At 57.6% G+C, this 27353-nt stretch overlaps 11 protein-coding genes across 11 annotated transcripts; 3 read left to right on the top strand and 8 right to left on the bottom strand.

Moving 5' to 3' along the window:
* Positions 1 to 91: 91 nt before the first annotated feature.
* Positions 92 to 4125, bottom strand: L226DRAFT_570539 (cytochrome P450; the record flags this gene model as incomplete). The annotated part of the gene is made up of 7 exons (XM_067684447.1): positions 92 to 206; positions 276 to 356; positions 415 to 1252; positions 1332 to 1515; positions 1601 to 2107; positions 2166 to 2231; positions 3721 to 4125. The coding sequence occupies 7 exons, from the start codon at positions 4123 to 4125 to the stop codon at positions 92 to 94; spliced, it is 2196 nt and encodes a 731-aa protein (XP_067536091.1).
* A 1594-nt stretch (positions 4126 to 5719) lies between these two features.
* On the bottom strand, positions 5720 to 6484 carry L226DRAFT_46752 (uncharacterized protein). Its single transcript, XM_067676069.1, has 2 exons — positions 6244 to 6484; positions 5720 to 6173 (listed from the first exon to the last, which is right to left on the bottom strand). The coding sequence occupies exon 2, from the start codon at positions 6165 to 6167 to the stop codon at positions 5763 to 5765; it is 405 nt and encodes a 134-aa protein (XP_067536090.1). The 5' UTR covers positions 6168 to 6173; positions 6244 to 6484; the 3' UTR covers positions 5720 to 5762.
* An 846-nt stretch (positions 6485 to 7330) lies between these two features.
* L226DRAFT_570538 (uncharacterized protein) lies at positions 7331 to 8651 on the bottom strand (the record flags this gene model as incomplete). The annotated part of the gene is made up of 2 exons (XM_067684446.1): positions 7331 to 7740; positions 7796 to 8651. 2 exons carry the CDS (start codon positions 8649 to 8651, stop codon positions 7331 to 7333), a joined length of 1266 nt encoding a protein of 421 aa, XP_067536089.1.
* Positions 8652 to 9664: 1013 nt separating this feature from the next.
* L226DRAFT_570537 (uncharacterized protein) lies at positions 9665 to 11021 on the bottom strand (the record flags this gene model as incomplete). Its single annotated transcript, XM_067684445.1, has 2 exons — positions 9665 to 10071; positions 10148 to 11021. 2 exons carry the CDS (start codon positions 11019 to 11021, stop codon positions 9665 to 9667), a joined length of 1281 nt encoding a protein of 426 aa, XP_067536088.1.
* A 278-nt stretch (positions 11022 to 11299) lies between these two features.
* On the bottom strand, positions 11300 to 13276 carry L226DRAFT_612546 (uncharacterized protein). Its single transcript, XM_067686405.1, has 2 exons — positions 12266 to 13276; positions 11300 to 12195 (listed from the first exon to the last, which is right to left on the bottom strand). Exons 1-2 carry the CDS (start codon positions 13191 to 13193, stop codon positions 11783 to 11785), a joined length of 1341 nt encoding a protein of 446 aa, XP_067536087.1. The 5' UTR covers positions 13194 to 13276; the 3' UTR covers positions 11300 to 11782.
* A 282-nt stretch (positions 13277 to 13558) lies between these two features.
* Positions 13559 to 16160, bottom strand: L226DRAFT_534426 (carboxylesterase from carbohydrate esterase). The gene is made up of 7 exons (XM_067680669.1): positions 15903 to 16160; positions 15476 to 15842; positions 14654 to 15406; positions 14462 to 14591; positions 14143 to 14400; positions 14021 to 14088; positions 13559 to 13971 (listed from the first exon to the last, which is right to left on the bottom strand). Exons 1-7 carry the CDS (start codon positions 16036 to 16038, stop codon positions 13635 to 13637), a joined length of 2049 nt encoding a protein of 682 aa, XP_067536086.1. The 5' UTR covers positions 16039 to 16160; the 3' UTR covers positions 13559 to 13634.
* A 509-nt stretch (positions 16161 to 16669) lies between these two features.
* On the bottom strand, positions 16670 to 18661 carry L226DRAFT_46627 (uncharacterized protein). Its single transcript, XM_067675966.1, has 3 exons — positions 18659 to 18661; positions 17521 to 18573; positions 16670 to 17452 (listed from the first exon to the last, which is right to left on the bottom strand). The coding sequence occupies exons 2-3, from the start codon at positions 18371 to 18373 to the stop codon at positions 17049 to 17051; spliced, it is 1257 nt and encodes a 418-aa protein (XP_067536085.1). The 5' UTR covers positions 18374 to 18573; positions 18659 to 18661; the 3' UTR covers positions 16670 to 17048.
* Positions 18662 to 18699: 38 nt separating this feature from the next.
* On the bottom strand, positions 18700 to 20061 carry L226DRAFT_534424 (RNA-binding domain-containing protein). The gene is made up of 6 exons (XM_067680668.1): positions 19941 to 20061; positions 19718 to 19885; positions 19568 to 19615; positions 19348 to 19450; positions 19133 to 19277; positions 18700 to 19076 (listed from the first exon to the last, which is right to left on the bottom strand). The coding sequence occupies exons 1-6, from the start codon at positions 19977 to 19979 to the stop codon at positions 18866 to 18868; spliced, it is 714 nt and encodes a 237-aa protein (XP_067536084.1). The 5' UTR covers positions 19980 to 20061; the 3' UTR covers positions 18700 to 18865.
* Positions 20062 to 21301: 1240 nt separating this feature from the next.
* Positions 21302 to 22143, top strand: L226DRAFT_570532 (uncharacterized protein; the record flags this gene model as incomplete). Its single annotated transcript, XM_067684444.1, has 2 exons — positions 21302 to 21859; positions 21916 to 22143. 2 exons carry the CDS (start codon positions 21302 to 21304, stop codon positions 22141 to 22143), a joined length of 786 nt encoding a protein of 261 aa, XP_067536083.1.
* Positions 22144 to 22281: 138 nt separating this feature from the next.
* Positions 22282 to 22905, top strand: L226DRAFT_46601 (uncharacterized protein). Its single transcript, XM_067675958.1, has one exon. It carries the CDS (start codon positions 22383 to 22385, stop codon positions 22869 to 22871), a length of 489 nt encoding a protein of 162 aa, XP_067536082.1. The 5' UTR covers positions 22282 to 22382; the 3' UTR covers positions 22872 to 22905.
* A 320-nt stretch (positions 22906 to 23225) lies between these two features.
* L226DRAFT_46466 (HlyIII-domain-containing protein) lies at positions 23226 to 26137 on the top strand. Its single transcript, XM_067675876.1, has 10 exons — positions 23226 to 23350; positions 23473 to 23639; positions 24525 to 24568; positions 24650 to 24667; positions 24723 to 24916; positions 24974 to 25016; positions 25084 to 25185; positions 25358 to 25565; positions 25743 to 25926; positions 25986 to 26137. The coding sequence occupies exons 1-9, from the start codon at positions 23318 to 23320 to the stop codon at positions 25909 to 25911; spliced, it is 978 nt and encodes a 325-aa protein (XP_067536081.1). The 5' UTR covers positions 23226 to 23317; the 3' UTR covers positions 25912 to 25926; positions 25986 to 26137.
* The last annotated feature ends 1216 nt before the right edge of the window (positions 26138 to 27353 follow it).

Genomic DNA, 27353 nt, shown 5'->3' with positions numbered 1-27353 from the left:
TGTGTGTACACAAGACGAGACAAGACAAGACCGTCAGTAAGTGGTAAGTGCCGTCTAGTTAGATACCGATAGATCTGGGACTGCAGAGTAGTTAGTAGTAGTAGTCGGATGTGGGTGAGACGGGTGAGGGAGGAACGCGGCGGATGTATAGCGGCATCTGGTTGCCGCGGTGCGGTTCGGACTTGACGCATGGACGGGTGACGACGCTACGGCAAGCAAGCAAGAGCAAAAGACGTCAGCATCGCCGCGCAAGCAAAGAAGTCAGCGCGACGCACTTGACTTTTTTCTCGATCTCGAGCGTCGGGTCGATCGAGAACTCGAGGTCGCGCACGAGCACAAAGAGGAAGACTTTGATCCTGTCAACGCGGTCAGTCTCAGTCTCAGTCTCACCAAGCAAAGAGAAGAAAGACGCACTCGCTCAGTGCAAACCGGTACCCGATACACGACCGGTTCCCATTCACAGGGGTCCCACCGCCAAACGTCAGCATATTTCCCCACAGCCCCTGCACCCTCCTCCCCTCTCCCTTCCCCCCCTTTCCCCCCTTCTCGCCCTCGTCACCGTCACCGTCACCGTCCTCCTCCTCCTCGAGCCACCTCTCCGGCCGGAACGCCTCCGCATCCGGGCCCCACTCCCCCGTGCCCTTGTTCAGCGCCTGGATCGGCACGCTGATGATGTCCCCCCTGCGCACGCGGATCTCCGTGCACGTCCGCCCGCGGCGGTCGACGAACGGCGCGGCGACGGGGATCACGTCGTCTGCGGTCGCCATGCGCATCGTCGTCGTGATCGGGGCGAAGAGCCGGAGCGACTCGCGCACGACGGCGTCGAGGTAGGGCAGCTGCGAGATGTGGTCGAGGAGGCTGGGGTCCGCGGAGTCGGGGGCGGAGGGATGCGGTTGCGGTTGTGGATGTCGGCCGTTCGGGCTTGAGTTTTGATGTAGATGCGAGTAGGAGTAGAGATGTGGACAAGAGTTTGGTTGGGGATGTGAGCGGCAGTGCAAGTGTACATGAGGAGGGAAATGCTGGGAAGGCGGAGAGAGCGGCGGATCCGAGGATAGAGGGGCGGGTATATGCACAGCACGAAGCTCCTCCCGCAACTTCGCCTGGACAGACGGCGAGCGCGCGAGCGCATACAGCGTCCAAGTGAGCGACGACGAGCTCGTCTCGTGCCCCGCCGCGAGGAACGTCGAGATCTGGCACAGGATCTCGTTGATAGACATGCGCTGTGTCGGCACTTCGGATATGTTCGAGCGGACTACGACGCACAAAAAAAAAGACGCACGCAACGGTGGGAGTCAGTTACCAGAAATCTGAAGACACGTAAGGATACGCACTGAGGACGCTGAGCAAATCACGGTCCAGCACGGTCTTGTCGCCATCTATCGCGCCCATCTTTTCAGACTCGGACCCCGACCGCTCCACTTTCTCCGAGACCCCAGCCCTGCGTTGCTCGATGAGCTCCATCCCTATCCTCCGCATCGTCGCATTCGCCTCCTGCATCGCCGCGTTCTCGCTCCTCTATACCCGCTACGTCAGCCATCATCCTCATCCAGGAGAAAAAGGAGAAAGAAGGAAAAGAGGAAAAGAGAAAGAGAACACTCACAAACGCTCTCAAAACGGGAAACCACACCTGCAAGATCGTCATCACCCGAAACTTCCTCGCAGTCCCAAAAATGACCCCAAACGCGCGAGCCAGCTCGCTCTCGCTCTCCCTCCGCTCCGCCGCCGCCTCGAGCGCCCCAAACGCGTACCCGAACCCCGCCTCCCCGATCACGTCGAGCGTCGCCCGCGCCAGCCACGGCAGCACGTCCAGCCTGCACGGCGCGTTCCCCAGCGCGCCCGCGCTCGAGCTCGAAGCTGCGGAGCGCGCCTTGATCACGCTCGGGAGCGTCGGGGACGCCTTGGACGGCACGAACGACGAGAACGGGTTCGGGAGGAAGGACGTCGTGACTGCGGACGGGCTGAGCGCGGGCCGGGGCGACGCGGGTTCTTGGATTTCCGAGTCGACGTCCCCTGGCTGTTGCGGGCTCTCCTCTGGGGCGGCGAGCGGGTCGGCGGGGGTGAAGAACGATTTTGGGGAGGCGGTGATGTCGAGCCATATGTCGCGGAGCTTGCGGAGTGCGTGAACATGTGGGGACGGCACGCGGAGGAGAGGGATGTCAACGCACTCGAACGGCCTTCTCCCAGAAGATGGGTGTGAGGGAGCGGATCTGCGTTGCGGAGAACGCGGGGTTCTGGTGGATACGAGTGGTGGTTAGCAATGTTTGACTGAGTTTGAACGAAATGAAGTCGGGGAAGATAGCGAGAAACTAGCGAAATCGACACATGTCTGTCGCCATAGGCAGACTTTGCGGTAAGTATGACCATCGCGCGCGCATCGCGGTTCATGTCCACGTCAGTCTTCCCTGACGACGCTGCGAACACTATGCAGCACGCCGGATACCAATCCTCTGGTTAGCACGGCCAGCTCGGTCGGTGGCAGTGACCCTTGACGTGGTTCGGTGACGTGAGAGCGAGAACGCGAAGTACTTGTCCGATATGTCCAGGTGAGCGCGGGCGAACCCGCAGCGACCAAGCGTACCCTAACGCCGCCGTACCCGACCCGACGGACGTTCACTGGTGCCAACGAGCAGATGACACCGCCAGCCATCCCCTCCCCGGACGTCGAGCGTACGTCCGCAGCGGTAACCACCACCTTCGCAAGCGAGCTACGCAGACGGCGATCGCGCGGGAGGATGACGAAAGACTCGCAGTCCCGAGTCCCAAAAGAGCGGGATAGGATGTCAAGTCCCTCGGCTGGAACACCACAGCGCAACGATGGCCATGGTGACGGACGGCCGCCAGTGCATGCCTGAACATGCTGTGCCTTGGGCGGCCCAAGTGGCGGATACATACAATCCCAAGCTGGGAAGAGAAGCATCCCAGCAGGTGTGACAGTGTCAGACGCTGCTCCGCTCAGCCATCCCGACCGTCAACGCGTACCATCAACTAGCCAAAGAGGAGACGGTGGCGTGCACGTACGACGATGGAGGAAGCGCAGCAGACTGACAGCAGTTGGTGAACGGACATGCCAAGGCAAGGCCTCGCCCACCTGCGCAGGTGGATCAGCCCCAAGGAGATGCAGAATGTATGCACCAGCCAATGAGAACCAGCTATGAAGCATCCGCATCTGGCATCTGAGAAGACGCGTACCCGGTGATCGTCTCCCTCGACACCGAGCCAACGAGAACGCACGACCAGTGTTCTGGCTCTTCTCCCATCGACGACGTGTGGGCGCGCCGTGAGAGAACACCGCGCGCTGCCCTCGGTCGCCGGGCACGAGCAGCGACGGTGGCGAGGCGTGGGCTGGCGTGGGGGCCGTCGCGACCTTGGCCTGATCGACGCGCGACCGAGGGTGCTGCGCGGTCACATGTGCGCGTCTCGCGCCGGACCGGGGTTCCGGAAGCCTGGTGGCGCAAGGTTCGCTGCCCTCCCGCGTCCGGAAGGACACAATGGACTATCGGCACGCGCATGAAGAGCCCGGCAGAGGCTCGGACTGGAAAGGACGATGCAAAAGAGTGGAATGCACGCCGTGTGGGGAAAAGAAGGAAGGGGGAGAATGGACAAAGCACGAGAAATACACTCACCAATATCTTCCGCTGTGAACATCGAGACAAAGACGGACGGGTCGGCGCGCGGGTTAGTGGCGCGCATATAGCGCATATAGCGATGTATGGGACGTACCTGCTTGCGATGCATATCCCCCTCGGCGGTCAGGAGGCCCTCATAGCCTGCAGCCATGCTCGCGAGCGAGTCGCGTACAAAGTCGGGCTTGGGGTATTCATAGCCGCGGCTCATGATGTAGTTGACGGCGCGGGGGTCGGTGGTCATGAGTCTGCAGCCGCCGATGAAGCCGCGGTAGACAAAGGTGGAGCCGTGCTCGGCGACCCAGCGCGCGACGAGCGCGTTGTTCTCCTGATCGTGCATCTCGCGCAGGTTGCCCATGAAGAACGAGGGCGAGGGCGGGCCTGGGAGGTGCCGGAGCGGGGAGCGCGCCTGGCGGAGGAGGAGCATGAGGAAGGTCCATGCGAAGTAGAGACCGACGAGGAGGGGGAGGAGCAGGAGGACGAGGACGGTCGGGGAGGGCATGGTGGCCGTCGTCGTCGTCGTCGGGGGCGTCGCCGCCGTGTCGCTGGGAGACGGGGGACGACGGGGGGAGGGGCTGGGGCAGCAGCGGGAGGGCGGGAGGAGAGGGCGAGCCGGCGGTGCGCATGGAAAGATGATAAAGGACGGGGAGGCCAAAGAGGAAGGTAGACACGCGCGGTACACAAGCAACCAACACACTCGACTGGGAATCGGATGCCATCCCCGGCCTCCCCGGCCCCGGCCCAGCCAATCGCCGCCGCCGCCTATCCCCGGGCCAATCACGGTGCGCCCGAGGTGCCCGGGAGGCCAGCTTGGCCCCGCCCGCGTCCCCGGACCCGGGGTGGCGGTGCTCGTTGTAGGTGTCCGCATTCCCCTCTCGGACGACCGCACGCTCAACCACACCGCCAATGTGCGTCGCTGACGTTCCCTGCAACAACTTAATCCCTTGGCACTCCTTGTATTCCGTCTTTTACTAGTCGATTACCCGCTAGACTTGCTTGTACTGACCCTCGCGCCAACCGCCCCTCCTGAGCCGCAGCCGTAGCAGTACGATCGATGGGAGTTCTCCAGCCACAAGGGCACCCCTTGCGCCGAGTGCGAGTCTGCGTACCCCGCGCGTTCCTTGCGCAGATGATCGTCGACGTTAATAGTTCCGTGTCATATGCGACCTCCTCTCGGCGACTACGTCCGCGCCGAACGTCATGCCTCGACCCGGATATCCGGAAACAGGAATGGTTGGCTGCCGCTCTGTCTACTCCGTCTTTCGAAGGCACGCACAGCTGACTATGCCGTCTATATACCCTCCCCAGACTCCAGGTCTCAGGCCTGAGGTGCTCGGTGTCCCGCATTACCCACAGCTCCCGACTCGGAGTGCGGCACCGTGACCGACGCGCGAAGGCGCCCCAGACATACGCCTTCGAAAGGCACGATAGGCACCAAGAACAAGGCACGAACACCTCTCAGGCGCGGGTGGGATGAACGCGCTTCCGACAATGGGAAGCCCGCACACGGGAGGGGCCTGTCAAGAAGCCGGGCACCGCGGCCATCTCGGCCACGCTCGACGTCGAATTCTCGCAGAGTCGATCCCATCTGACCCCATCATCCACATCTATCGCGATCGCCCCCCGATCCTGCTGCGACGCTCACACACATCCCAATTCACTCTGCGGCCCCGGCGGCCTTTTTTTGCCTGAATGTACGCGCGGTGCGGGCCTTCTGGCAACTCATGCACGATGCCTGAATACAACATTGCTTCCGCGACTCGGAGGTGAGCGTTTTAGTACACTCCCAGCCCAGCAGGTGCGAGCTTTCTGATATCCTACCGGTGATCATGCCACATTGCCAGATATGATGTCAACTTTCCCTGCATGTGCGCATGGTGCTGGGGTGTGCGAGGTCTTTGGTGCCATCTGAGTGAGTCCTCGCTTCCGCAATTCCTCGTCTGATGTTCCGCTGGTTCTCATGCAACCAGTCAGCTGCTGCCCACCTCGTAGACAACTCGGCCTCGGCATCGACACCTACAGAGTAAGCGGTCTGACCCCCTTCCCTGCCATCCTCGCACTTTTTGACTTGCAGAAAATCTCTAACGCTGGACCAGGCCATGCAGCGGCGAAGTGCAACGTCGTTCCTCCGGGCTCAAATTACTCACTGTATTCGACCCTCAACAAGAGCTTGACACCCGCTAGCACGCATGACGGATATTTACTCGGTGCATCGGCGTCGAGATCGCGCGGATGATGAAGGCATATCCGAGTCGGGCCGCCAAAATCGCCCCGGAACGAGCTCCGAAGACTGAAGAGACTGGCACGGACGGGAGGTGCAGGTACCGTCGACCCCTCGTCCAGGTACAAATCAACTCCGTGACGGTCGAGTATGTATGTATGACGCTCTCCTTCGGGTAGTACCCTACTAGTGCTCACGAGAACTTCACAGAAGGGTCCGACTCGGCGCGTGCATCGTACATCCCATACGAGCCAATAACACGGACACATACACGGACACAGACACGGACACGGGGCGTTAGTAGGATGGCCCTCTGTACTCATCAAATTGTAAGTCTATCCGCACCGTCTGCTGCCATAAACACTCCGCTACTAACTGACTCGACGAACATCTGCGGATGGCGAGCTTATGAAGGTGTATGGTGACCAGTTGCGGAGAGAGAGAGGGGAGCGGGAGGAATTCCCGGATATCAAGCAGTCGCCATTGCAAAGTAACCGTGACGAGTCAGCGCCAGTGATCAGTCGGATATGCGGCATATCAAGAGGGGAGAGGTTACATAGGACCGGGTGGGAAGGCTAACAGTCAAAAGCATCCGATCGCGGCGCGGGTCCGCGTGTACCTCAAATACTATCCAAGGAGGTGTCAGCATACGTACTCTACACCACCATGTCTGTCACGCTACGGCCGATACGGTAGAGCAAGGTGCCGACTACTACAAGCAGCATTCGTGCGTCGTTGACTTCTGAGCAGTGTTTAACAAGCCCTTCCAGGTGCGTGTGCTGTGTCGGACTCGGAGCGTGCTGACAGAAGGTTCAAGACCCCACTAGGGTGTAACTTGTACTACGCATCTTGTTTGTTCGCATTGCTACTCGTTGCTATGTGCTCGTCATGGCTTGGGATACCCTGGCCCCGGCGTGCGCACTGCGACCGCTGGAACTCTGGCCTCCGAGTCAGAGCACAATCGTCGAGTCGCTGAGGGTACTTGGGCCCCAGGAAGACTCGGAGTCCGCGAGAACGATAATGGAGGAGCGATGGAGATGGGTGGTGTGTGATGTGTAGGTGCGGATGAACGTGAAGCAGGACATCATTGAGACTCGGATCTGAAGGAGAACATGAAGGGCAGGGGAAGGGATGGAGACGTGCCGGCTTGCGTTGATTGTACTGAGTATGAGTACATGGCTTGAGGTCCCCATGTTGCTGCCGCGGTAATGCATAGACGACGAGAGGACGGGTCTCGAACTGGGAAGTGCCAGTGACGGGATGGGCGGGGTCACGGTCATGCTGTTCGCAATGGCGGGGTGGGTGGAGGAGAGCAGAGGGAGGCTTGAAGACGTGGAAGACACGGAAGAGAGGGAGATGTGATGCGAGAGCATGGTAAATTACCTCAGGCTGGCCAGGAAAACGTTGGTGCGGAGACGCTTTCGCCGGCTGAGCCCTCGAGGACAAGCCTCTTCGAAGCGCCGTGTATGTGCGGCACGCATCACCCCTACGACCGTTTTATCTTGATGCTCAAGACATTCCGGGCGTGGAGACCAGGCAGCGCGCGCAGCGCAGCCTCGCGGCACTTCTGCTCGTGGTGGCGCTTGCGATACAATTCATCGCTGACGCCGACATTGAGCTCGAACTTCTGCAGGTTTGGGAAGCGCACCGCGGTCACGACCTTGTCGAACTCTTGCAACTTCAACACCACCCTGTTGCCGAGCGTGGTCGGCCGTTCGAGGTCGTGGAGGTCAATGGTGACTTCGCGTAGGGTGGGAGAGGCGTAGTTGGCGAGGAGTCCGGCGGCGGCATAGCAGACAGCCCTCCGGGACTTGAGATTCTCCTTCCGCTTCACGTAGATATGCAGGTAGAAAGTCTCCAGCTTCTTGGATGCACTGATGTCGATCAGTTGCCAGTCTATAGATGGAACGTAGTCAACTGACTGTACAACCACAGTGCAGACGAGACTCACCATCGAACGGATCGGACCATTTCTGTTTCTTTGCAGGTTCCCATGGAATCGAGCACGGGCGCAAGTACAAACTCGTGACGTTGCTTCCGACGCGGGCAAACAAGGCACCCAGCGCGCGCACGGTGGCACCCGAGTCATAGTATACAATGACGCGCTTCAGAATCTCCGGGGCGAGGGTCCTCGACAACGCATCCAGCACATCTGCCGACGACCGTCGGGGTATGTCGGAAGAGAAAACACAAAGCTCCTGGACGGCGGGGGAGCCGGCGAGACACCTAGGGTCGAACTTGTCTCGCAAGCCCTCACACCCTCCGAGGTTGATGGTCAGGACCTTCGGCGCAAAAAAAGAGATGATGTGCATCATGCCGCGTAGGGACCAGCCGCCCCGGCGGGTGGACTCGAGTCTCAGATTTTCCACCTGCATTAACGACTCGGGAAGGGGACGGTGATATGGCAACGGCGGGATGAAAGAGATGTCCAGCAGGGTGAGGTAGGTCAATTTGGGGAAAAGGCCCTTGATCTCGTTCAGGAGGCTTGCATTTAAGGCTACGCTAGACAGCCGGAGTGACTGAACCGTCGTCGGAGGCTTCCTGTGTCGTCCCATGAATGTCATGAAGTGGTCGAGGTTTTCGTAAATGCGAGGACGCGGGTACTCGAGATACTCGACCGCGACTTCTCGTAGCACCAGGCAAGTGGCCGCGCATGTCTTCATGGTCCGTCGCTCGTCCTTGAAATACTCGAATATCATGTGCAAGAGCTCGGGAGGGAGGTCAGTTATCTTCCGGTACTTGGACTTCACGACCTTTGTGCAGTTTTCAGCCTTTGTTTTGCGTACTTTTGCGGGTCGACGAGCCATGGCGGAGTGGAGGATGATGGTGGTTGGCAGGAAGAGTGTGAGCGTTTGTTTACGTCCAGTTTCCGAACTACTCATAGTTGCTTTATTTGGATACTCAGGGCCTAGGCCGCAGTCACTCCCCCAATTGTTCGACAAGCTGGGAAGCTCTATTGTTTTAATGCTTAGGCGATATAGGTCTCTATCCCGAGCTTTCTTTGTCGTCCTTCCCTCAGGCCATGAACCCTTGCAATTACGAAGAGGGTGGACTGCACTGGATACTAACCACCCGAACCACTGAATCCGAGTCCATGGCGCAACGTTGGCACTCAGAACTAGATCTTTGCGACCCACATACGATGGCGATTTAGTTCCATGACACACCAATTACTGTAATGTACAAGAGCAAGATGTCAATATGTTTGTCCAGCCTACTAGCGTAGTGATCTTGCAGAGCGAAGGTGAAGCGAAGCATAGTGTGTGACACCGAGGCCCATGACGACCTTTCTCGAGGCTTCGGATACTGTTACTGTTATACTGTCATTGTTACTGCACAAGGTAATGGATACACTATCGAATACCCCAGCCCTGTGCGCCGGAACGCTGGCCTCGGAGCACAATCGTCCAGTCGCTGAGGGTGCTTGGTGTCCAGAAGCACTCGGAGTCCGCGAGATAGAAGAGCGATAAAGATGGGTTGGGGGCGTGATGTGTAGGTACAGGTGAACGTGAAGCAGGAAATATTTGAGACGATCTGGAGGAGAACATAAAGGGCAGGGGATGATGCGATGGAATTTGTCGGTTTGGGTTTATTGTAGAAGTACATGGCAAGAGTGTCCCGTGTTGCTGCCGCCGTAGTGCGTCGACGACGAGAAGACAAGTCTCGGACTCGGCGGAAGTGACGAGATGGCTGGTGTCATGATGATGCTGTTCGCAAGGGCGGGGTGGGTAAAGCGTTGGGGCAGAGACGCCTGTCGCCAGGTTAAGCCTCGATGACAAGCCTCTTCGAAGTGCGGTGTGTGCGCGGCAAGCATCACGATTCATAATCCTACGCAGACGCTCAAGAGATGCCGCGCGCGGAGAGCAGGCAGGGCACGGAGGGCTGCGTCCTTGCACTTCTGACAGTTATAGGGGTTCTCGCGAAGTTCGCGGGTGACTCTAACGCGAAGCTCGAACTGCTGCAGGTTCGGGAAGCGCGCCGCGGTCACGACCTTGTTGAACTCTTGCAACTTCAGCACGGCCCTGTTACCAAGCGTGGTCGGGCGCTCGATGCCGTGGACGTCAACAATGATCGTGCGTAGGGTGGGAGAGGCGTAGTTGGCGAGGAGTCCGGCGCCGACGTAGCTGAGAGCCCTCTGGAACTTGATGTTCTCTCGCGGCCCGGCGTAAATAGAAAGGATGAGCGTCTCCAGCTTCTTGCATGCACGGATGCCGAGCATTCGCCAGTCTATGTATGAGAAGAGCAAATGTGACATAGTCAGCCACATGAACACATCATGAACGTGCGGAGCTGTAACACTCACCGTCAAACGGATCCGACCATTTCTGCCTCTCTTCCAAAGTCCACCGTGACCACCGATTGGGATCCAGGTGCAAACTCGTAACGTTGCTCCCGATGCGTCCCAACAAGGCACCCAGCGCACGCAGGTCGGCCTCTGAATCGTATTTCAAATAGACGCTTCTCAGGTGCTCTGGGGAGAGTGTCCTCGACAGCGCATCCAGCAACTCTGTCAAGCGCCGCAGGCCCGGTGTATAGGAACAGTGGACACGGAGCTCCTCAACGGCGGGGGAGGCGGCGAGGCAGCTGGGGTCAAACTTGTCTTGAAAGCCCATTCCATCGTCCAAGAATAGATCGATAACAAGAATCTTCGGCGCAAGAAGAGAAAGGATGTGTACCATACCGCACAGGGACCAGCCGCCGTGGCGTGGAGAGTCGAGTACGAGCCTCTCCAGTTGCATTGGCTGTGGCGCGGGATGGGGAGGGTGATATGGCAACGGTGGGATGCAAGAAACGTCCTCCTCAAGGTAGAGGTCTTTCAGGTTGGGAAAGAGGTCCTTCATCTCGTTGACGAGGCTGGCATCCAAAGCTACGCCAGACAGCTCGAGTGACTGAACCGTCGTCGGAGGCCTCCTGTGTCGTTGCATGAATGCCATCAAGTGGTCGAGATTCCTCGCAATACCAATGCAGCGGTACTCGAGATACTCGACCGCGATTTCTCGTAGCACCGGGCAAGTGGCCGCGCATCTCTTCATGGTCCATCGCTCGTGCTTCACATACTCGAATATCATGTGCAAGAGTTCGGGAGGGAGGTCGGTTATCTTCCGGTACTCGGAGTTCACAACCTTTGTGCAGTGTTCAGCCTTTGTTTTTCGTACTTTTGCGGGTCGACGAGCCATGGTGGAGTAGAGGAGGATGGTGGTAGGCAGGAAGCGCGTGAGCGTCGTCTGTTGACGTCGTTTTCCAAACTACTAGTTGCCTTAATTGGACACTCGGAACCTAGGCAGCCTGAGCAGCTTCGCCAATTGTTCGACATTATGCAACTTTGCAATTCAGAGATGGATGAACTATGTGAGGACGCTAACCACTCACACCACCGAATTCATGGAGCAACGTTCGCACTCACAACCAGATCTTTCGCGCCAGCTTAGTTCCATCACGACAGTTATTGTATTGTACAAGAGCAAGATACCAACATGTTTGCACAGCCTACTAACTGACGCAATGGTGCAGGTAATCAATCGTATGCATTGTATGTTCTGTCCACCGACTGGGAACTACAATGGGGTCGAGCATTATGCCTGAATATGGCCACATAGAGAACGTAGTAACGGAGATGACTGTTGGAGATATGTAAAGCAAACATGCGATAGGACGAATTTCAGGAAAGACAGGGAAGGGCCGGAGAGCGTGTAGGAGAAGATAGAAGGGGAGTGAAATAGAAAAAAATGGGCTATGAGAAATGGGACTGGACTCCTAGCCATTGGCTAGTCCGGAGTATGTTGGCTGGGCATAAATTGATACTCGAGTATGATCACTTACCACAGTCATCGGTCGCAAGTCCGTGTGCTGTTAAGAAGACCGGCACTTCGCGGGACCTCCGGAAGACAGTGCGCAAAACTCTCTAGCGGTGAGCCCAAACAGGGAGCGTATGGGACAGTCACTCGAACCATCTCTGCACGAGCACTTCTAGGAGGCCGCGGGCCCCTAGCCTAGGCAGCGCGCGGCGAGCAGCAGCCCTGCACTCCTCCCGATAATCCGGGGTGTCGTACAGATCTTCAGTGATCCCCACATCGAGGTAGAGCTGCCGGACGTGCGGGAAGCGATCCTGCGTCAGGACCTTGTCGAACTCCTGCAGCTTGAGCACGGACCGGTTCCCCAGAGTCGTTGCGCGGGGGAGATCGTGGAGGTGGATGACGACCTTCCGGAAGGTCGCGGGTGGGGCGTAGTTGGCGATGAGGCCTGCCCCAGGGAGGCTGAGAGCCTTGGAGACGTTCTTCTTTCGTCGGACGTAGATGTGCAGACTGAGGTAGACGAGTTTCTGGCACGGCCGAATGTCGAGCAACCGCCAATCTAAGATGACAGCACGAAGTCGTGAAGCACATGAGCACCTCAACAGTATGCCGTAGATATGTGGACTTACCGTCAAAAGGATCTACCCATGCCTGTCTCTGCTGGAATGTCGACGGCGCGTGCGGTTTGATCGTTAGCTTGATGACGTTCCTCCCCACACGTTCCAACATCGCCCCGAGCGCACGCAGTGTCTCTTTCGAGTCGTACTGCACCTCGACGCTCTGTAGCACGTTCGGGTCCAGTGTGTGCGACAGGGCGTCCAAGAGGCCTGCGATGGGCGTCGAGGATTCCGGATCATGGAAGCAAACAACAAGGTTCGGGACAGCGGACAACCCGACAACGCAGCGAGGGTCGAATGCATCCTCGGAGTACCCGCAATGCTCGGTGGACACGTACAGTACCTGCGGTTCGACTCGGAGGAGAGAGAGCGTATGCATCATGCCCGAGAGAGACCATCCTGAGGTCGCCCGCGTACACATGATGTGCAACTGGTCCAAACGCCGCGGCGGCGCGAGAGGAGGGGCCGCAGGTTGGCCTGGCTGCCCGTTCGCATTGGCATGGATGGACGGGGGGTCGCATGTGATGTCTTTAAGCATGATATCGACAAGATTTGGGAAAACTTGCTTGATGTCATTCACGCGCGTCGCATCCAGAACGGCGTTGTCCAAACGAAGCATGCGTACGGTCCTTCTGGCTCGGTCACAGTGTCGTAGGAACCGGAGGAAGTGGTCCAGGTCGTCTGTACCATTGATGTAGCAATGTGTAAATGTGAGGTAGTTGACTGCGACGTTGCGAATGGTCCAGCAGGTCAGGGTCGAGGGACGTATGCTGATCGGTACAGGGTCGGTGGACTTGATGGATGGGATGTCCATTTCGTTAAAGATCATGTCAATGAGCTCTGTAGGAAGGTCGGTGATCGTGAGGGGGGTTTTCTTCTCTTCCGCTACGAGGTCGTTCTTGGCCTCGAAGCGAGCTCTTTTGACGTTGGAAGGAGCCATGGGTGATGGTGGTTGCGGGAAGAGCGCCAGCGTCTATACCACAGACTTTGAACTTGAACGTGTCGGCAGATTCGGAACGGGCCGCCCGGCAAGTACCTCCACGCAATTGTCCTGGTCCATCCTACCATAGCACTGTGACTGAAGCGCACACTCGTGAATTGTAGATTAAGCTGTTGGTGCCGGTCATGCCGACCGCGTCGTTGAATTTTGGTCTTCGACGTCCACCATCTCGCCAAACTATCGCAGCAAGTGCCCACGAGCGAGCCTGGGAACGGACAAGGCAGCTACGATGAACTGAAGGAGCACTTCAACAGTGACTTCGCACCTCTTCTGAGTGCTTCCTTGCTGTCTTTGTCGGTAGGATTGCGTTTCGCAGAAATATGCTTAATCATATAACCAGGATGATACAATTGCGACTGCTAGAGCAGTAGGAGGGCCTGATCACCCATAGAAAGTGAGGGGGAAGCCAAGAAACTCGCACTGCACCTGCTGTCCGAACGGCAACATGAAGCTGTCCCACTGGAGCTCCCTCAATGGCTTGCCGCGCACGTTCGCCTTCGTCACCGGCTCCCACTTGCTCTCCCTCTTGAGCTGCTGAGCAGTCCCCGTGAAGCCCCGCGCGGCGAGGAACCCTGGGTCCGGGTTCGGGTCGAACGTTCGTGCAAAGGATGACCAGATATCGACCATGCGCTGCATGAAAGGTAGATCCTGATCATCGCGATACGGGAGATCCGCGGGAAGAGACCCGAAGACGTAGAAGAGCTCGCCTGAATGGCATCTGCGAAGCGTTAGGTATGTGCCTTCGTTTCATCGAACAACGAGCTTACTTGAAGTACTCCTGGGAGGCATCTCCGTTCGGATGCTCGTCCGTCACAGGGGCTTCGCATGTTGGGAACTACGGACTCCATTCAGGTGAAGGGCGGCACATGAGAGAGTACAGTGTGCGTACGTTCGGAGAGAACCCTGGTGTCTGATAGCTCCTGTTGAATTCGTAGAACCACACGCTCTTGAAGAGGTTGTGCGCGATGCCCGAGAACGCCGTCGCTTGGTCTAGGCAGCGGAACTCGACGTCGGTCGTAGCCCCCGCGGTAACATTGAAGACGTTCGTCGTCACGTTGGGACCAGAGGGTTCTGGGAAGAGCGGGTTGTTGGCGATCGTTGTATTCAAGGAAGCTCCAATGAGCCCTTCTGTGAGGTTTCCGTCTTTCTGCGGGAGCGGCGAGGCTCAGTTTGCTCCAAGCACTGATCTTTGCTAGACTATTACTCACGGGGTAGCCGATGAAGGCCGCACCGTCGTCGCGCATGAACCCCATCATCGTGTGGACATTCGCGACTAGGCCCGAGCCGTCTAACGGAAGCTGTTGAGAGGTGATGAACGTGCCGTCGACGACGAGGAACCTGTGCACAGGTCAGATGAAGGGTGTCAGACTCGAATGCATAGAGGTGCGGATAGACCATACCTCGCAACAGTCGCCAAGTTGACAAGGGTGTTCGGGTCGACCGCCCTCAGACAGGCGAGAACATCCGACGTTGAATTACACCCGACAGCCTCGATAATGGGGTTCGCAACCAGAGAGACCTCTTGCGGGATAGTATAGTAGAACGAGTACGTCGTGGCGTAGTTCGCCCCCGCGAGGTTGCTCATGGGCACTGCGGCCGCGTACTTGCCGATCGCCTTGGGGGAGCCCATGAGTGCACGGACCGAAGCGGCACCAGCTGACTGGCCGAAGATGGTGATGCGGCCCTTGTCTCCTCCAAATGCTGCGATGTTGTCGCGGACCCAGTCAAGAGCGGCGATCTGGTCTGCTATACCGAAGTTCCCGTTCGTCTTACCGTCGTCGAGCGCGAGGAAGCCGAGGGTCGAGAGACGATAGTTGATTGTGACGAGGACGACGTCGCCGCGCGAGGAAAGGCCGCTTCCTTCGAACGTGGAGTCGCTTCCTGTGCCTCCAGTGAAGGCTCCACCGTGGATCCAGAACATGACCGGCTTCAACTTGGTACGACTGTTGGACGACGATGACGGAACGAAGGGCGTCCAGATGTTCAAGAATAGACAGTCTTCGCTCCCTACGGTACCCGTCTGTACGCACTGCGAGCGGAAGCTGCGCGCATCGATCGTTTTATTCCCCGTGTACGCCGTGGGGTACTCGAACCGGACGGGCGGATCAGCGTACGGGATCCCGAAGAACTTGAACGACGTCTGATCACGGAATCTATATATACGGCAGTTCAGTTCGACTCCCGCCCAACGTCCGCTGAAGAGAGCGGGCAACGAGGCTTACCCTGTGATCGTCAGGTCGTGCGAACGTACAGTCAGCGACGTCTCTGGCTGAGCAGAGGCCTGGAAGGCTGCGCTTTGTGAGCACAATACGGGCAGGCTACGCAAGCATGTCGCGGATGAGCTGACGACGCCCTTGGAGTTGACCACCTGGCAGGCCCGTCCTTCGTTGGCGACCCAGAACTGCTGAGACGACGGGAAGTTGCCTTGGAATGTCTGGTAACGGAGCAAAGGCACCAGGTCGTTTGCGAAGAACGTTTTGTTCACGGGCAGCAGTGTCTCTCCGAGCGCTGTGCATGCACTTGCAGCATCCGAATGCGAGCGTGGAGACGAGAGGAGAAGAGCGCTGCGATGCGAAGATGCGGTGTGTACTGTTACGCGGATAAGCTTGAGAATACACGAGACGAGCGCAGACGAGTCCGGACACTTACCATTGAGGTCGTTATTGTACAGCAGCGTAATGTCGCTCTTGACGGATGACGGTGACGGTACCGCGAGGCCGCACACTAGCGGGAACGCCAGCGAACTGGCGGCGATGAGGCTAGAGAAGAAATTCGTGAGCTGCATGTCCTGTCCAACCGTGACGGGAAGGCTGTCTACTCCAAGCTGACGCGTGCTTATATAACTCCGAGGCAAATCCAGCCACCACGACGGAAATACCGGACCTTCAGGGAGCATATTGAGCACGAGCGAGCACGAGAACCCGGTTTGAGGGCCGCCTGAGGATATGCGCGCGGTTTGAGGGCAAAATCGAAGAGGGACGCCGTCAGCAGGTACAACCTCGGAGTTATTGAAAGCCACATGACGGGCCTCGGTCATCCGTTGAGCATCCGGGGCGTCCGTGTTCTAATCCTTCACGCATACGCATTGCGACCGGGGAGTCATGAAGCTGTCGAGTACCAAGAAAGAGAAGACGCTATGTCAAGCATCCAATACTCGTGGGTAGCCGCTGTTAATCGAGGACAGGCCGTCGTCATTGTCATATGCGAGTTGCAGTGCATGGAGGGAGTATGTTCGGAATGGTGAGCGAGCACATGCTCTCCAGCGGGTGCAAGACTTGGTGCATTCGAGCGTCCAAACCGGTACTTCGTGGAGGTGGCGAAATAAGAGACGCTGGTGGAAGGACGAAGAGAAGATTGGGATAGATCAGGGTAGGTGTATCGTACACATCTGTAGATTAAGAGCATGCCGTAGAGACTAGAAGTAAAGCGTGAAGATGAAGGAAGGCGATGAGAACGGAGGTCGGGGAGGAGCGCGTCAGGCTTAGCAGCTCGGAGCTAGCGCGGTCAACAGATACTTCTGTATTGGGCACGAGGACTCGAGAGAGAACCGTGGGAGGATATACGCGGGAGCTGGAATGAGGTGCGTCGAGGGATTCGAGGTCGAAGTCGAAGAGCGAGGCGAGAGGAGGTAGGAAAAACGAGAGTGGTGTAGTCTGGCAATTAGAGTGTTGGCGTGGCGTGCCGCGTCGTCAAATGGTATCATACCGTAAGCGCAACCTGTAGACGGGACGAAAAACCGCCAGTGCACCACCCGCATGAGAGGAGGTCAACGAGTATGGACGCACTGCAGTGACGCTACTCCGAGTCCGAGTCGTCCCCCACCATCGTCAGCAGACGGCGTTCATGAAGGCCCTTGAGAGCGCGCCGCACCGCGGACACACATTTCGGCCAGTATCCGCCCGGTGCAGAGTGCGCCCAATCGGGGCACTCTTGGATCAAGCACTGCTGCAGATGTGGGAACCGAATTGGACTGAGCGCCTCGTCCAAGTCGTTCACTTTGTAGGCCGTGCACTCTTGTACGGTCATCAACCTGCACAGGCCGGTTGCGTAGATCGTGACCTTGCGGAGCGTCGGCGGAACCTGCGATAGGATTCCAACGATCGGCTCGCCAACAGGCTGCTTGCGATAGCCGAGGAATACTGGGAGGGAGATGGACTCGAGCTTGGTGCACGTCGACACGTGGAGCTTCTGCCAGTTGTCTGCAGGGCGCGAACGAAAAGGGTCAGTCCATGTAACATTGTCCCAAGACAAGATGAGGTTGTCTCACCCTTGAGAGGGTCAACCCAACCCACGCGCCCACTTGGTGTGACGGGAAGCGAGAGGTCGAGCTCCAGAGTGGTGATGTTGCCCCCGGCGTGTTTGAGCAGCTTGCCCAACGCCCGGACGGATTCGCCTGAGTCGATGTGGAGGACGCGGAGCACTCTTAGTGAGTCACTCCTTAGGCTCACGGTGAACGCTCGTAGGTGCATGCAGAGGTAGGCAGGACCAAGCTCGAGCTCTTGGATATCGAGTGGCCGGAGGAGGAGATCGGGTTCGAAAGGTGCATCGGTCTTCAAGAGTCTGCCTAGGTCCATCCGGCCCAGATGCTCAAGGGTGAACAAGGACACAATACGGAGGATACCCGTCAGCGAGCTCTGTCTGGGTCCCTCAGAGTCCCCAGTGATCGTGAGCGTGGATAGTGGGAACGGTCCAAGAGCGGGAGCGAGGGTCGTGGATGGCGCCGGTAGGGCGTATTGGAAGTACTCCAGGACCAGTGACCCCAGGTTGGGCAAGCATTCCACAACGCTCGCCACGTGCGTGTTGTCGATGATGGTGGTCAGCCGGAGGCTGAATTCGTCTCTGTTATGATCCATGGCGCCACGTAGGTGGAGGGATTGCACTGTCGCAGCAACTCGAGGGTATGCGCGCAGAAATCGCACAAGTGGGTCAAATGAGGTGACGCCTCGCATCGATATGCAGCGGAAGTTGAGATATTCGAGCGCAACTACCCGAATTTGGCGGCAAACCCGTGAAAAACAGCGCATGTAGGATGTGTCGTTCGTGAGCTGTGCGCATATCATGTGCAGAAGCTCAGCGGGAAGATCTGTGAGGCCGCGGGAGGTTGTGCGAAGATCCTGCATGGTGGCTGCTGGCAAGGAACGCGTCAGGCGCTAGTTACTGCCCCCCCCGACCGTCGACCTCTGCGGGTCTCACTGCAATGATCTCTCCGACATTTCGTTCGGGCAACGGAGACTGCCTAAGGGCTATCCCCAGTGGGTGGGCCAATGCCGGAGATGCCTTGAGCAATAGCGTACTTCAGTACCTTGGATACTCCTGTCTACTGTTTACGTACCTCAAGCAAGACACAGAAGACGACATGAGAAGACGACGCATAGAACAACACACCGCATGAAAGACTGACTCACCAGCAACTGGCAGACACTGTATAGTTGCAAAAGGCATAGGCATCACCGAACGACATCGAGCATATTGCAGTGACGCAGCCATCACTTTATATCAGGATTACAACCAAGCCTAGCAGCGGCGCCGGAGGCAGAAGGGCAACATACACCATGTACAATATCATAACAAACGCGAGCGAAAGTCCAGTGATGTAGAGGGGGTCCATCCCTTCAAGACATCTCTACATCGCCTCCGGCGCCAGTACCAACGGCGGCCGGGACTGAATCCGCAGTGATCTCGTCCTTCATGAACGCGTCGAGCTCTTTGTCGAGCTCCTCCGCAGTCTTCGGCTTCGGAGGCTGCAGCCTCTTCGATGCACGGGCATTTGCAGTACCCGGGTTGGAGCGTTGCTTGGTGCGTACAGGGCCAACCCCTGCTTGTCTGCATGACATGCTCAACACTGAGCAGAACAGATGGACTGGGCTCGGATGGCTCACGAAGGTGCGGGCCTCTGAGTCTTTGACTCGGTCTTGCTCAAACGGTCGAGTAGAGGGGGCTTCTCAATGCGGTTGAGGAGCGAGGTGCTCGCGCTTCGGCGGGCGGGCGGTGGCGAGTTGTCGTACGCAATCGACATGGGCTGGTCTGCACAGCAGAGACGACCGTCAGAATCATGACTCACGAGCGACCAGAAGAGACTAGGGGCGAATGTTACTTTTGCAGAGAATCCCATCAAACTGCTTCTTCGCCCTCGTTGCCTCCGCGGGGGTCTCGAACGTGATGACGGCGACGCCAGAGGAGCGGCCACTGCGGTCGTACTGTTGGCAGTCATATCCACGGTGGTGTGCGCCAGGTGAGGATATGACAGTTGAGCGAAAGAAGTCGGATTGGTGTCTCGTCTTTCAGGTGGACTCGGTGCATGCGGAGCTTCGTACCCTGATTTGTGGCTCACGGACTAGCGTGCCAATCTGTCCAAAGATTTGCTGGAGTTCACGTCAGCACATGGTGACGGTGGGTAGCAAGCGAAGGGTAAAGGGCACAGCGCCGTGCGGGGAAAATGGAGAAAAGGGGGAAAAGAGACGCACACTCAGGTCTTTGGGAGTCACTTCGTAGTGCAGGTTCGAGACTATGATTCTCGTGTTTGTGATGCCGGTTGCGGGCTTCGCGACAGTATTCTGGACTGCTCGGGGGACTCCCGGTGCCTTGTCATGAAGCCATTGTCCTTCTGCGCCTTGTGGGCGGCCTGCAGGTCGCTGTTGCGCGAGTCAACACCAACGTCGCGCTCCATGGTCGCAAATAGGGGCTTACGCTGTAGGGTTTCTTTGTGCGGTTCGCAGCAGGAGCCATCTCGAGTATACAAGCAGGATAGTAAAGCAAGGAAGCGACGAGGACGGGAGAGACAGCAGGAGATGGTGATGGTGGCGGAGAGAGGTGGCGGGCGCGTTGCTGAGAGGCAGCTAAGCGCGCAATTTTAGGCGGCGACTGCACTCATCGCCAGGAAAGGAAGGTCTTCAAGATCGTCCCCAGCGGTTTGGGAGCATGGTCCTGAAAAAATACTACGTGTGCTCCGTACGCGTTGAAAATCAACGTACATCAAAGGCTGATACGTTTAGTACAAAAGTCTATGTGGGATAGATAACGATGATGCGAGTCTGGTTCATTCTGCCGTTTTTTCCTAATAGGCGAGGCAACGGCCAAAGTGACCCACGGCTAGTTGGCAACGACTTTTCCTTCAGGCAAATGTTCAATGCAAGTAGTCCTACACAATCTATGCATTGAAAGCTGACTGACCGGCCATTAAGGTCATTTGCATGTCGGCAGCTCTTGCTTCAAGTTCAGCTCGGCTTGGACATTATCTCCCACCGTTCCGAAGAGCGTGACCCTACACAGCAAAGAGCCAACCAGCCGTGAGTAGCTTATTTGTATTTGCTGCATGGAGTTCGCCCAAGCCGACACATTAGTGTAGCAATGTATTCTGTAGTACTTTCCAGTGACCCGCAGAGATGGGTACCTAAACTATTCTCAGAAACGCACGCCAAGCGGCTTTCAACAAACAATGGAGGCTCCACGCGCGCAGAGAGCGCCTCGATAGACTGTCGGGGTACGTATTGATTGTCACGCGAAGAGGAGCTCGCAGGTCAAATCGTCCCCATAGTTCCCGTTTGCTATCATGAGGGCTTGCTAAAGGTGCCTAATACCGTTTTCATAGTCATACTGCGGTGCAGTCGATAAACATACGCAGGAAAGCAGGAAAGAAAAGCGCAATTGAAGTCACCTCTATCTCGTTCTGCCAAGAGCACAAAGAGCGCCAGGCACGTCGGGATACCGAAGCGCCCATGTTGAACATTGGCGCTTAATGACGCGTGGGTCTCGTGAGCGCGTCGCCTCGAGGCGGCGGAGTTCCAAATCCGGTCAAAAGCGGGGCAATGTTGAATTCCAGGCCTGCTCTCAACGTCGACGTCGACCCTCGAGACACCTCCTCATCGCCCTCGACGTGCTCCTCGTCGTGCACGGCGGCTACCCAGAACATTTCTTCATCTCCTAGCTAACCTCCACAGCCGCTATCTGTCGTTTCGACGTTCGCCACGCCGAGACCACGCCCTCCATATTACCTCATCACGCAACATTACTCTCAACTATCCACCTCCAAGTCACGCTATCTAACATCCATGGCTGCCACCGCACGTGCGTTTACTATCTTTCGAGATGAGCCAGAGGCCCCGGTGGTCGAGAACAAACCTGAACATGGGCCAACCACCACGATCACCGTGCCACCCTCCGGCCCACTTCTCGTCTATGGCCCCGACAAGGAGAACCTCGATCCCCTCACCGGCAGTCGTGCTCTCTCCGAGCATGCGCTAGGCAAGAAGCGCAAGACGACTCTCGCCGTTAAGACCCAGCCGGTCTCGCCGAGCAAGAAGCCCCGTCCGCTCTCTGAGAAGTCGATGAAGAAGGCGTCGTCGTCTTCGAACAAGCCGCGCTTGACGGAAAAGAAAGCGAAGCGGCCGACCTCGTCGAAGCGTTCCTCGACGCGTCCCCGTCGTGAGCCATCTCTCCCACGTCTCGTCGAGGAGCGCGAGGAGGTCGAGACGCTCGACCAGATTGCGATCGACGCCAAGTGCAAGGAGCTCACTGTCCTCCCCCTTGCGGACATCTCTGAGGCCTATGAGCAGGCCACGTCGCCGGAGGACCTCGTGGCGCGCGCTGAGAAGGAGGCCGAGGAGAAGGTACGTGTCACATCCATGTCGACGTCGATGTCGGCTGATGATGTCTTCATTGGCAGGTCTATGTGTCGGATGAGAAGGTCGAGCGTCCGTCCACCCCGGTGCAGTCGCCCCCCAAGGCCGATGCGTCTTCGCCTGCTCCTCCGGCGGCCGGGAGCGTCTTCTCCACCCCCGAGCGCAAGCGGATCTACTCTGCCTTCACGTTCTCTACGCCGTCGCCGGCTAGCGAGCGCTACGTCTCTGCTCGCGGCTCGAGCGTCGAGCGCTTCTCCGACGTCGTCTTCTGAACCAATGTTCTCCTTCCACCCCATACTTTCCAACATCCTACGGCGACCTCGAGTAAATTCACCACGCTCTCCTCTCGTTCTCACTCTCCGACAATCACGTGCGCAAAATATCTTCGTACATCAAAGGCAACCTCCAACTCCGGTCTGACGAACCTCCACAATCGCTCACGATCGCATTGACCGCCACGACTCTCACGTGCGCTACATCTCATATACGACTCATCGCGGCTCCGCATCTCATGAGGACACTCGGTCTGACGGACCTTCAAGTACCCAAGCACCCCCCGACGCGGCAGCGCGTCTGTATCATTATATATGTTCCGCATCTCATCGCATATCCCACGCAAGCATCTATCCCTCTCATCATACTTTCACTTCATTGTTCACTGTGCATAGCTTGGTTATCTTCTATCACCTCCCCCGCTATCCACTCACATACCCGTTGGCGTCGATTGCCGTATTGTTCTTTGGTTCCCGCATGTCTCCGTTATTCTCCTTCTGCCCCCCACCGACCATCGCCTGTTCATACATCCATCACCCCCATGTTTGTCTCTGTCTCTGTCTCTGTTCTGTTCTCCTACCCTCTCTTCTGGGCTTCTTCACCACTGACCGTCCCCATCCACTCCATCGCCTACTGCCCATCCATCAACGCATGCATTGGTTGTGTCCTGTCACACATTGCTTTGTCGCACACGCACGTCGCTTCGCATAGCTTACGCGCTCTATAGCTTCCTACTAGTAGCCTCCTTGGACTGCAGGGTTGATTGTAGACTGTGTATTGCGCTCTGTCGAACTGCTATCGAATGCCACACATAATCTGTATCGCTGCTGCGTGCCTTGTGCGACGTTGAAGAAAACCTTTGTATGTATGCCTTTCGGTTCTCCCGGTTGTATGTACTCTCGTGGTTGATTTCTCTAAACCAGCTCATCGTCAAGCTATGCGTAATGTCCAGACACATGCCAACGAGACGCAACCGAAGGGGTACTCGTGACGTCACGAGAACCCCAACCCGAGAGCGTGGGTCCCGGAATGGGCTCGTGATATAAACCCCAAGGAACATGCATCGCGGGCGCTCGGACGGCCGAAATCCCCACTGCGACTCGGACGGGCTTTGGGCGTGGCACGATGCTCTGAAACTTCTTGACCTCGGACCACCACCATCTCCAGCGAAAGATGCGCGATACCTCCCTCCGTGCGCGTAAATCGGTATGTGCCTGCCTGAATCGCGCTCTGCGGCTCCGAACCGCCACAGATTGTCGCGCTGGAATGCACACGGCAGTCGTAGACGGCACTTGGAAAAACGCTGACGATCCTCTCTCCCCGCGCAGGCAGGCGAAGTCAAGGACCCGAACGGACCACCGACGATTGCCGTCACCGAGGTTGACAGTGGGAAGTCCCGCAAGTCAGGGACTGGCAGCGGCAGCAAGACGCTCACATGGTTGGAGATTCCCGACTGGCAGAAAGATAATGAATATATCCGCTCTGGGTACCGAAGGTGCGTATCTTGACGTGTCTCTGCAATGCAACTTGTGCAAGGTCTTGGCCAGTCATGTCGGACGGCCCCGCGGGACATCCATTGGCACGGTGCTGTCCGCTCGTGTTGTAATCACCTCAAGTCGAGGTTCGTGCTCGCGAGTCGCGAGTCGCGGAGTAAAGCTGTGACGCACACCATGCTCGCTCCGCCTTATATCGGTTGGGTGCTCGTGATGTGTAGCCGTCCCGGCCCCGCGAAAAGTACGAAGGGATCGGTCCTCGGGCGGTTCGGGGAATTGTTGTGCGAGAATGGGGACGTTGTCCCTGGAGCATGCTTGACATAGGCGTGCATGTGGTTGACTCTCTTCACGTTTCCATGAGTTCGCAATGTTTGCGTCTGTCGGGCATGCTACCTGCACAATGTCGTATGCCGATTCGTGAAGGATTTGCGTGTCTTCACATGTTGCACAGGTTCCTCTGGAACCTGGCATTGATACGCTCTTGTACGCAGTTTTGCGAAGTAGACCGATCAACAACTTCAGCCGTGTGCATGACACCACGCAGCTCCTGCTGAGACCGTCCCCAAATTGCCGATGTCTGGTCCGCTGACATCGTGGGCGACGCAAGACACGTCGAGCATTCGTGCGCAGTAGGGTCATATTCATGCACTCTCCCTCTTTGGCGCATTGAGGCCATGTTTTGCGGCTCGCCCATCCTTCGTGCCCTTCTCTTGCGTGCATGCGTCCCATGACGCATGTGACGCCCTTCATCACCGCTTCCCTTTGGAGATTCGAGACCATCCCTCCCTTTCGTCAGTCACGGAAGCAGACCGGAGACTATCATACTTATCAGCTGTCTGACCTCCTGAATGCACGCTGACTTCCTTGATCATTTCCGTGTGTTCTAGGGCAACTGCCAGCTGGCGTGCGTGTGCGGCGTCAGTTTTTGGCTGTACGTGTATTGTTTCACGCCGTTGAACATCCTCCGCCACGTCATATTACTCACAAATGCGTATCGACTCGGCCCCGACAGATCTGCACAATGAAACAGGTGGGATCCCTCCACCGACCTCATTGCGTCAGTGCTCCCTACTGACAGTCGCTAGTGAATATTCATAGTCATCTCGGCGGCGCCGTATTGTTCGTTGCGTTCCTCTTCACATTCCCATCCGTCTACTTCGTGCACTATGAGTCGACAACATGGGCCGACATGGCGGTGTTCGTGATATTCTTATCCTCCGCTATCTTCTGCCTCTTCTCGAGCGCATTCTATCACACATTCAGCGCACACTCGAAACCTGTACGTGCGGTCATAATGAGGCGCACGGGAGCATACGCTAATTTAATTAATGCGAAGGTGGCTGACCGTTGCAACGCGCTGGACTATGCGGGCATCGTCGGTCAGTATCCATGTGCACCGTGTTCCTCCCAGCTGTGATGCGCTGACGCATCACCTGCCTTGGCTAGTCCTCACCGTGGGCTCATTCTTCCCATGCGTCTACTACGGCTTCTTCTGCGACCCGCACTACCAGGCATTCTATCTCACATGCATATGCTTGGCGGGACTCGGTAAGTATTCTTTTTACCCCCTAATTCCCTACATCCGGTCGATTTGGGAACCCATCGTTGTCCGGCGGACCGCCGGTGTGGACTGGAGATGGTTACCGTTCCTGCCTGCTCGATCTACTCGTGCTCCTATAATCTATTTTACGACACCCGCTCATCTGTGGACGCCACACAGGGGCATCATACATCGTTCTAAACCCGGAGTACCGCAAGCCTACGCACCGCGGTGCGCGCACGAAGGTGTTCATCCTCCTCGGCCTGTGCGGCGTCATTCCGACCCTGCACGGACTCGTAACCCACGGCTTCTACACGCTGTGCTACGAGATGGGGTTCGCATGGCTCCTCCTCTCTGCGGTGTGCTACATCACAGGGGCGCTGCTGTAGTAAGTCCATCCTCCCTTCGTGAGAGAGGCGTCCGTATGTACTGACCGAGCTTCCCGACGGCTTCTTCTATCAAATTCGCTCTTGACTTCTGGACTGGGCATGCATCTGCGCCACGCCACGCCGCACGTCGTCGCCGCGATCTCAAACGCTCCTCCGACCATCGTTCCTGGGGATAGCGCGAACCGCATCCCGGAGAGGTTCTCGCCGGGGACGTTCGACTACTTCTTCGCCTCGCACCAGATCTTCCATTTCTTCGTGGTCGCGGCAGCGCTCTCCCACTACGCTTCCGTCCTAACTGCGTTTGGGCACTGGCACCGCCGCCTCGCCGAGTGCCCCGCCTCGTGATCGAGGGCTGTCAAAGTGAGTGGCGGCTCAGCTCTATCTGCTCCTTTCTGTCCTGTGTGTTTACGTGACCCAAGCGATGTAGAAGTGCCGGGGGAGCCGGCTGGAGGCTGAGAAGTTGTATAGAGACGTAGATGCTGAGACCATCCTGACGGCAGTGACGTGCTTCTAATGGGACGTGCTAGACCGTACACAGAACATCACTGGCCAGCTCCCGCGGCAAGGCAAGAGCGTGTCTAATCCTGGCTGGTGGCTCCGGAAGCCGAAGCCACCGTGGCTACTCATGTCCAAGTATCGACGTTGGCGTGGGGTAGCTTCGATGCATCGCGGGTCGCCTCTCCAGCCGCGGTTCGAAATCGTGCTCGGCGGAAACCTGGTCAACGACGGGCACCCCTTTAGCCTGCTGATGCTGTCTGAATGTTGTCAGTCTTGCATCCGTGGTCGGACTCGGAGTCTGAGGTGTGCCTGCGTGGTCGTACCTCGATGGAGACAATGCGGTCCCGCGCCCCGTGGAACTCCGTCCTCCGCGTCACTCCATTCACATGGCGTGAAGGGCGATGAATGCTTCGAGGGACATGCGGGATGAGGTGTGCGCAGCGCACCCGTTCTGTTGCGTACGGGCGCGGTGGCACCCCCAAAGACGTCTGTGCACCCGGACGCTCTGCGGAGTGGGGCGGTTTGCCAGAGTCCTTCGGTGACATACGGGACTTGTGGCTACTGCTCATATCGCTCGTGCCGACGGCACTATGACATTAGCATCGGTGAAGGGGTTCGCCGAGGTCAATATGCGGCCTCCTCTGCAACATCGCCCGCTGGAGCGCAGGCACCATACATGCTAGGCTCGGACGTGTAACGGGTACGTCTTAATTTCTCAGTTCGCCGCGCCGCGCCGCATCCCTGAGTGCCTTTCCGAGACTCCGCTGCCGCCATGCCAATCTTGGTGCTTGTGACAGGCAGTCGGAATGTGGCGGTGGATCCCGCACGCAGAGTTCATTTGCTGTTGCCCAGCACCTGTTTCATCACAAAGGCCTCCGCGGCTCCGGTGGCGGGAGAGCGGCCCATCGAATGCGGACGATCAGCGTATGCAGACATATCGGGTGCAAATGCGCATGGTGCCCGATCGCCATGATCGGGGTGCATGCGCAGACGTGCTAAGGGTGGTTTGTCTCATGCCAGAAGTGGGCGTGTCGGCTCGGCCGGAGGACAGGGACCGCGAGTTTCGGGTTGACTATGTTGACGGAATGGACATTTCGGCGACAGGACGCGGGTGGATTGTCGCTTCCTGACGCATGTGCGATTGTCACTGTGATGCTCGCTCGCCCGGAAGAGCGTGAGCGCGGTGCATGCACGGCGCCTGATTGCGGGCCCGGATTATGTCGCAGCGTCATCCGCGCAGCGTGCAGGCCGGGTGCCAGGATGGAAATAGCAAGGTTTCAATTGCGACG

Source organism: Lentinus tigrinus (genome assembly GCF_003813185.1).
Source record: "Lentinus tigrinus ALCF2SS1-7 unplaced genomic scaffold L226scaffold_10, whole genome shotgun sequence".
Taxonomy (NCBI): domain Eukaryota; kingdom Fungi; phylum Basidiomycota; class Agaricomycetes; order Polyporales; family Polyporaceae; genus Lentinus; species Lentinus tigrinus.
This window is presented reverse-complemented; position numbering and strand designations above follow the sequence as displayed.

Bases quoted from the DNA above. Each gene is read 5' to 3' on its own strand.
- L226DRAFT_46752 (XM_067676069.1), bottom strand. From the start codon at position 6,167: ATGAGTACAGAGGGCCATCCTACTAACGCCCCGTGTCCGTGTCTGTGT.
- L226DRAFT_612546 (XM_067686405.1), bottom strand. From the start codon at position 13,193: ATGGCTCCTTCCAACGTCAAAAGAGCTCGCTTCGAGGCCAAGAACGAC. The intron at 12,196-12,265 runs GTAAGTCCACAT...CTGTCATCTTAG, and splicing joins ATGGGTAGATCCTTTTGACG to ATTGGCGGTTGCTCGACATT.
- L226DRAFT_534426 (XM_067680669.1), bottom strand. From the start codon at position 16,038: ATGCAGCTCACGAATTTCTTCTCTAGCCTCATCGCCGCCAGTTCGCTG. The intron at 14,592-14,653 runs GTATGGTCTATC...ACCTGTGCACAG, and splicing joins AACTTGGCGACTGTTGCGAG to GTTCCTCGTCGTCGACGGCA. The intron at 13,972-14,020 runs GTAAGCTCGTTG...AACGCTTCGCAG, and splicing joins GCCTCCCAGGAGTACTTCAA to ATGCCATTCAGGCGAGCTCT.
- L226DRAFT_46627 (XM_067675966.1), bottom strand. From the start codon at position 18,373: ATGCAGGATCTTCGCACAACCTCCCGCGGCCTCACAGATCTTCCCGCT. The intron at 17,453-17,520 runs GTGAGACAACCT...CGCGCCCTGCAG, and splicing joins TTGGGTTGACCCTCTCAAGG to ACAACTGGCAGAAGCTCCAC.
- L226DRAFT_534424 (XM_067680668.1), bottom strand. From the start codon at position 19,979: ATGGCTCCTGCTGCGAACCGCACAAAGAAACCCTACAGC. The intron at 19,278-19,347 runs GTAACATTCGCC...TCTGCTGTGCAG, and splicing joins TGATGGGATTCTCTGCAAAA to ACCAGCCCATGTCGATTGCG. The intron at 19,077-19,132 runs GTGAGCCATCCG...CATGTCATGCAG, and splicing joins ACTCAGAGGCCCGCACCTTC to ACAAGCAGGGGTTGGCCCTG.
- L226DRAFT_46601 (XM_067675958.1), top strand. From the start codon at position 22,383: ATGAGGACACTCGGTCTGACGGACCTTCAAGTACCCAAGCACCCCCCG.
- L226DRAFT_46466 (XM_067675876.1), top strand. From the start codon at position 23,318: ATGCGCGATACCTCCCTCCGTGCGCGTAAATCG. The intron at 23,640-24,524 runs GTGCGTATCTTG...CGTGTGTTCTAG, and splicing joins ATCCGCTCTGGGTACCGAAG to GGCAACTGCCAGCTGGCGTG. The intron at 25,566-25,742 runs GTAAGTCCATCC...TCCTGGGGATAG, and splicing joins ATCACAGGGGCGCTGCTGTA to CGCGAACCGCATCCCGGAGA.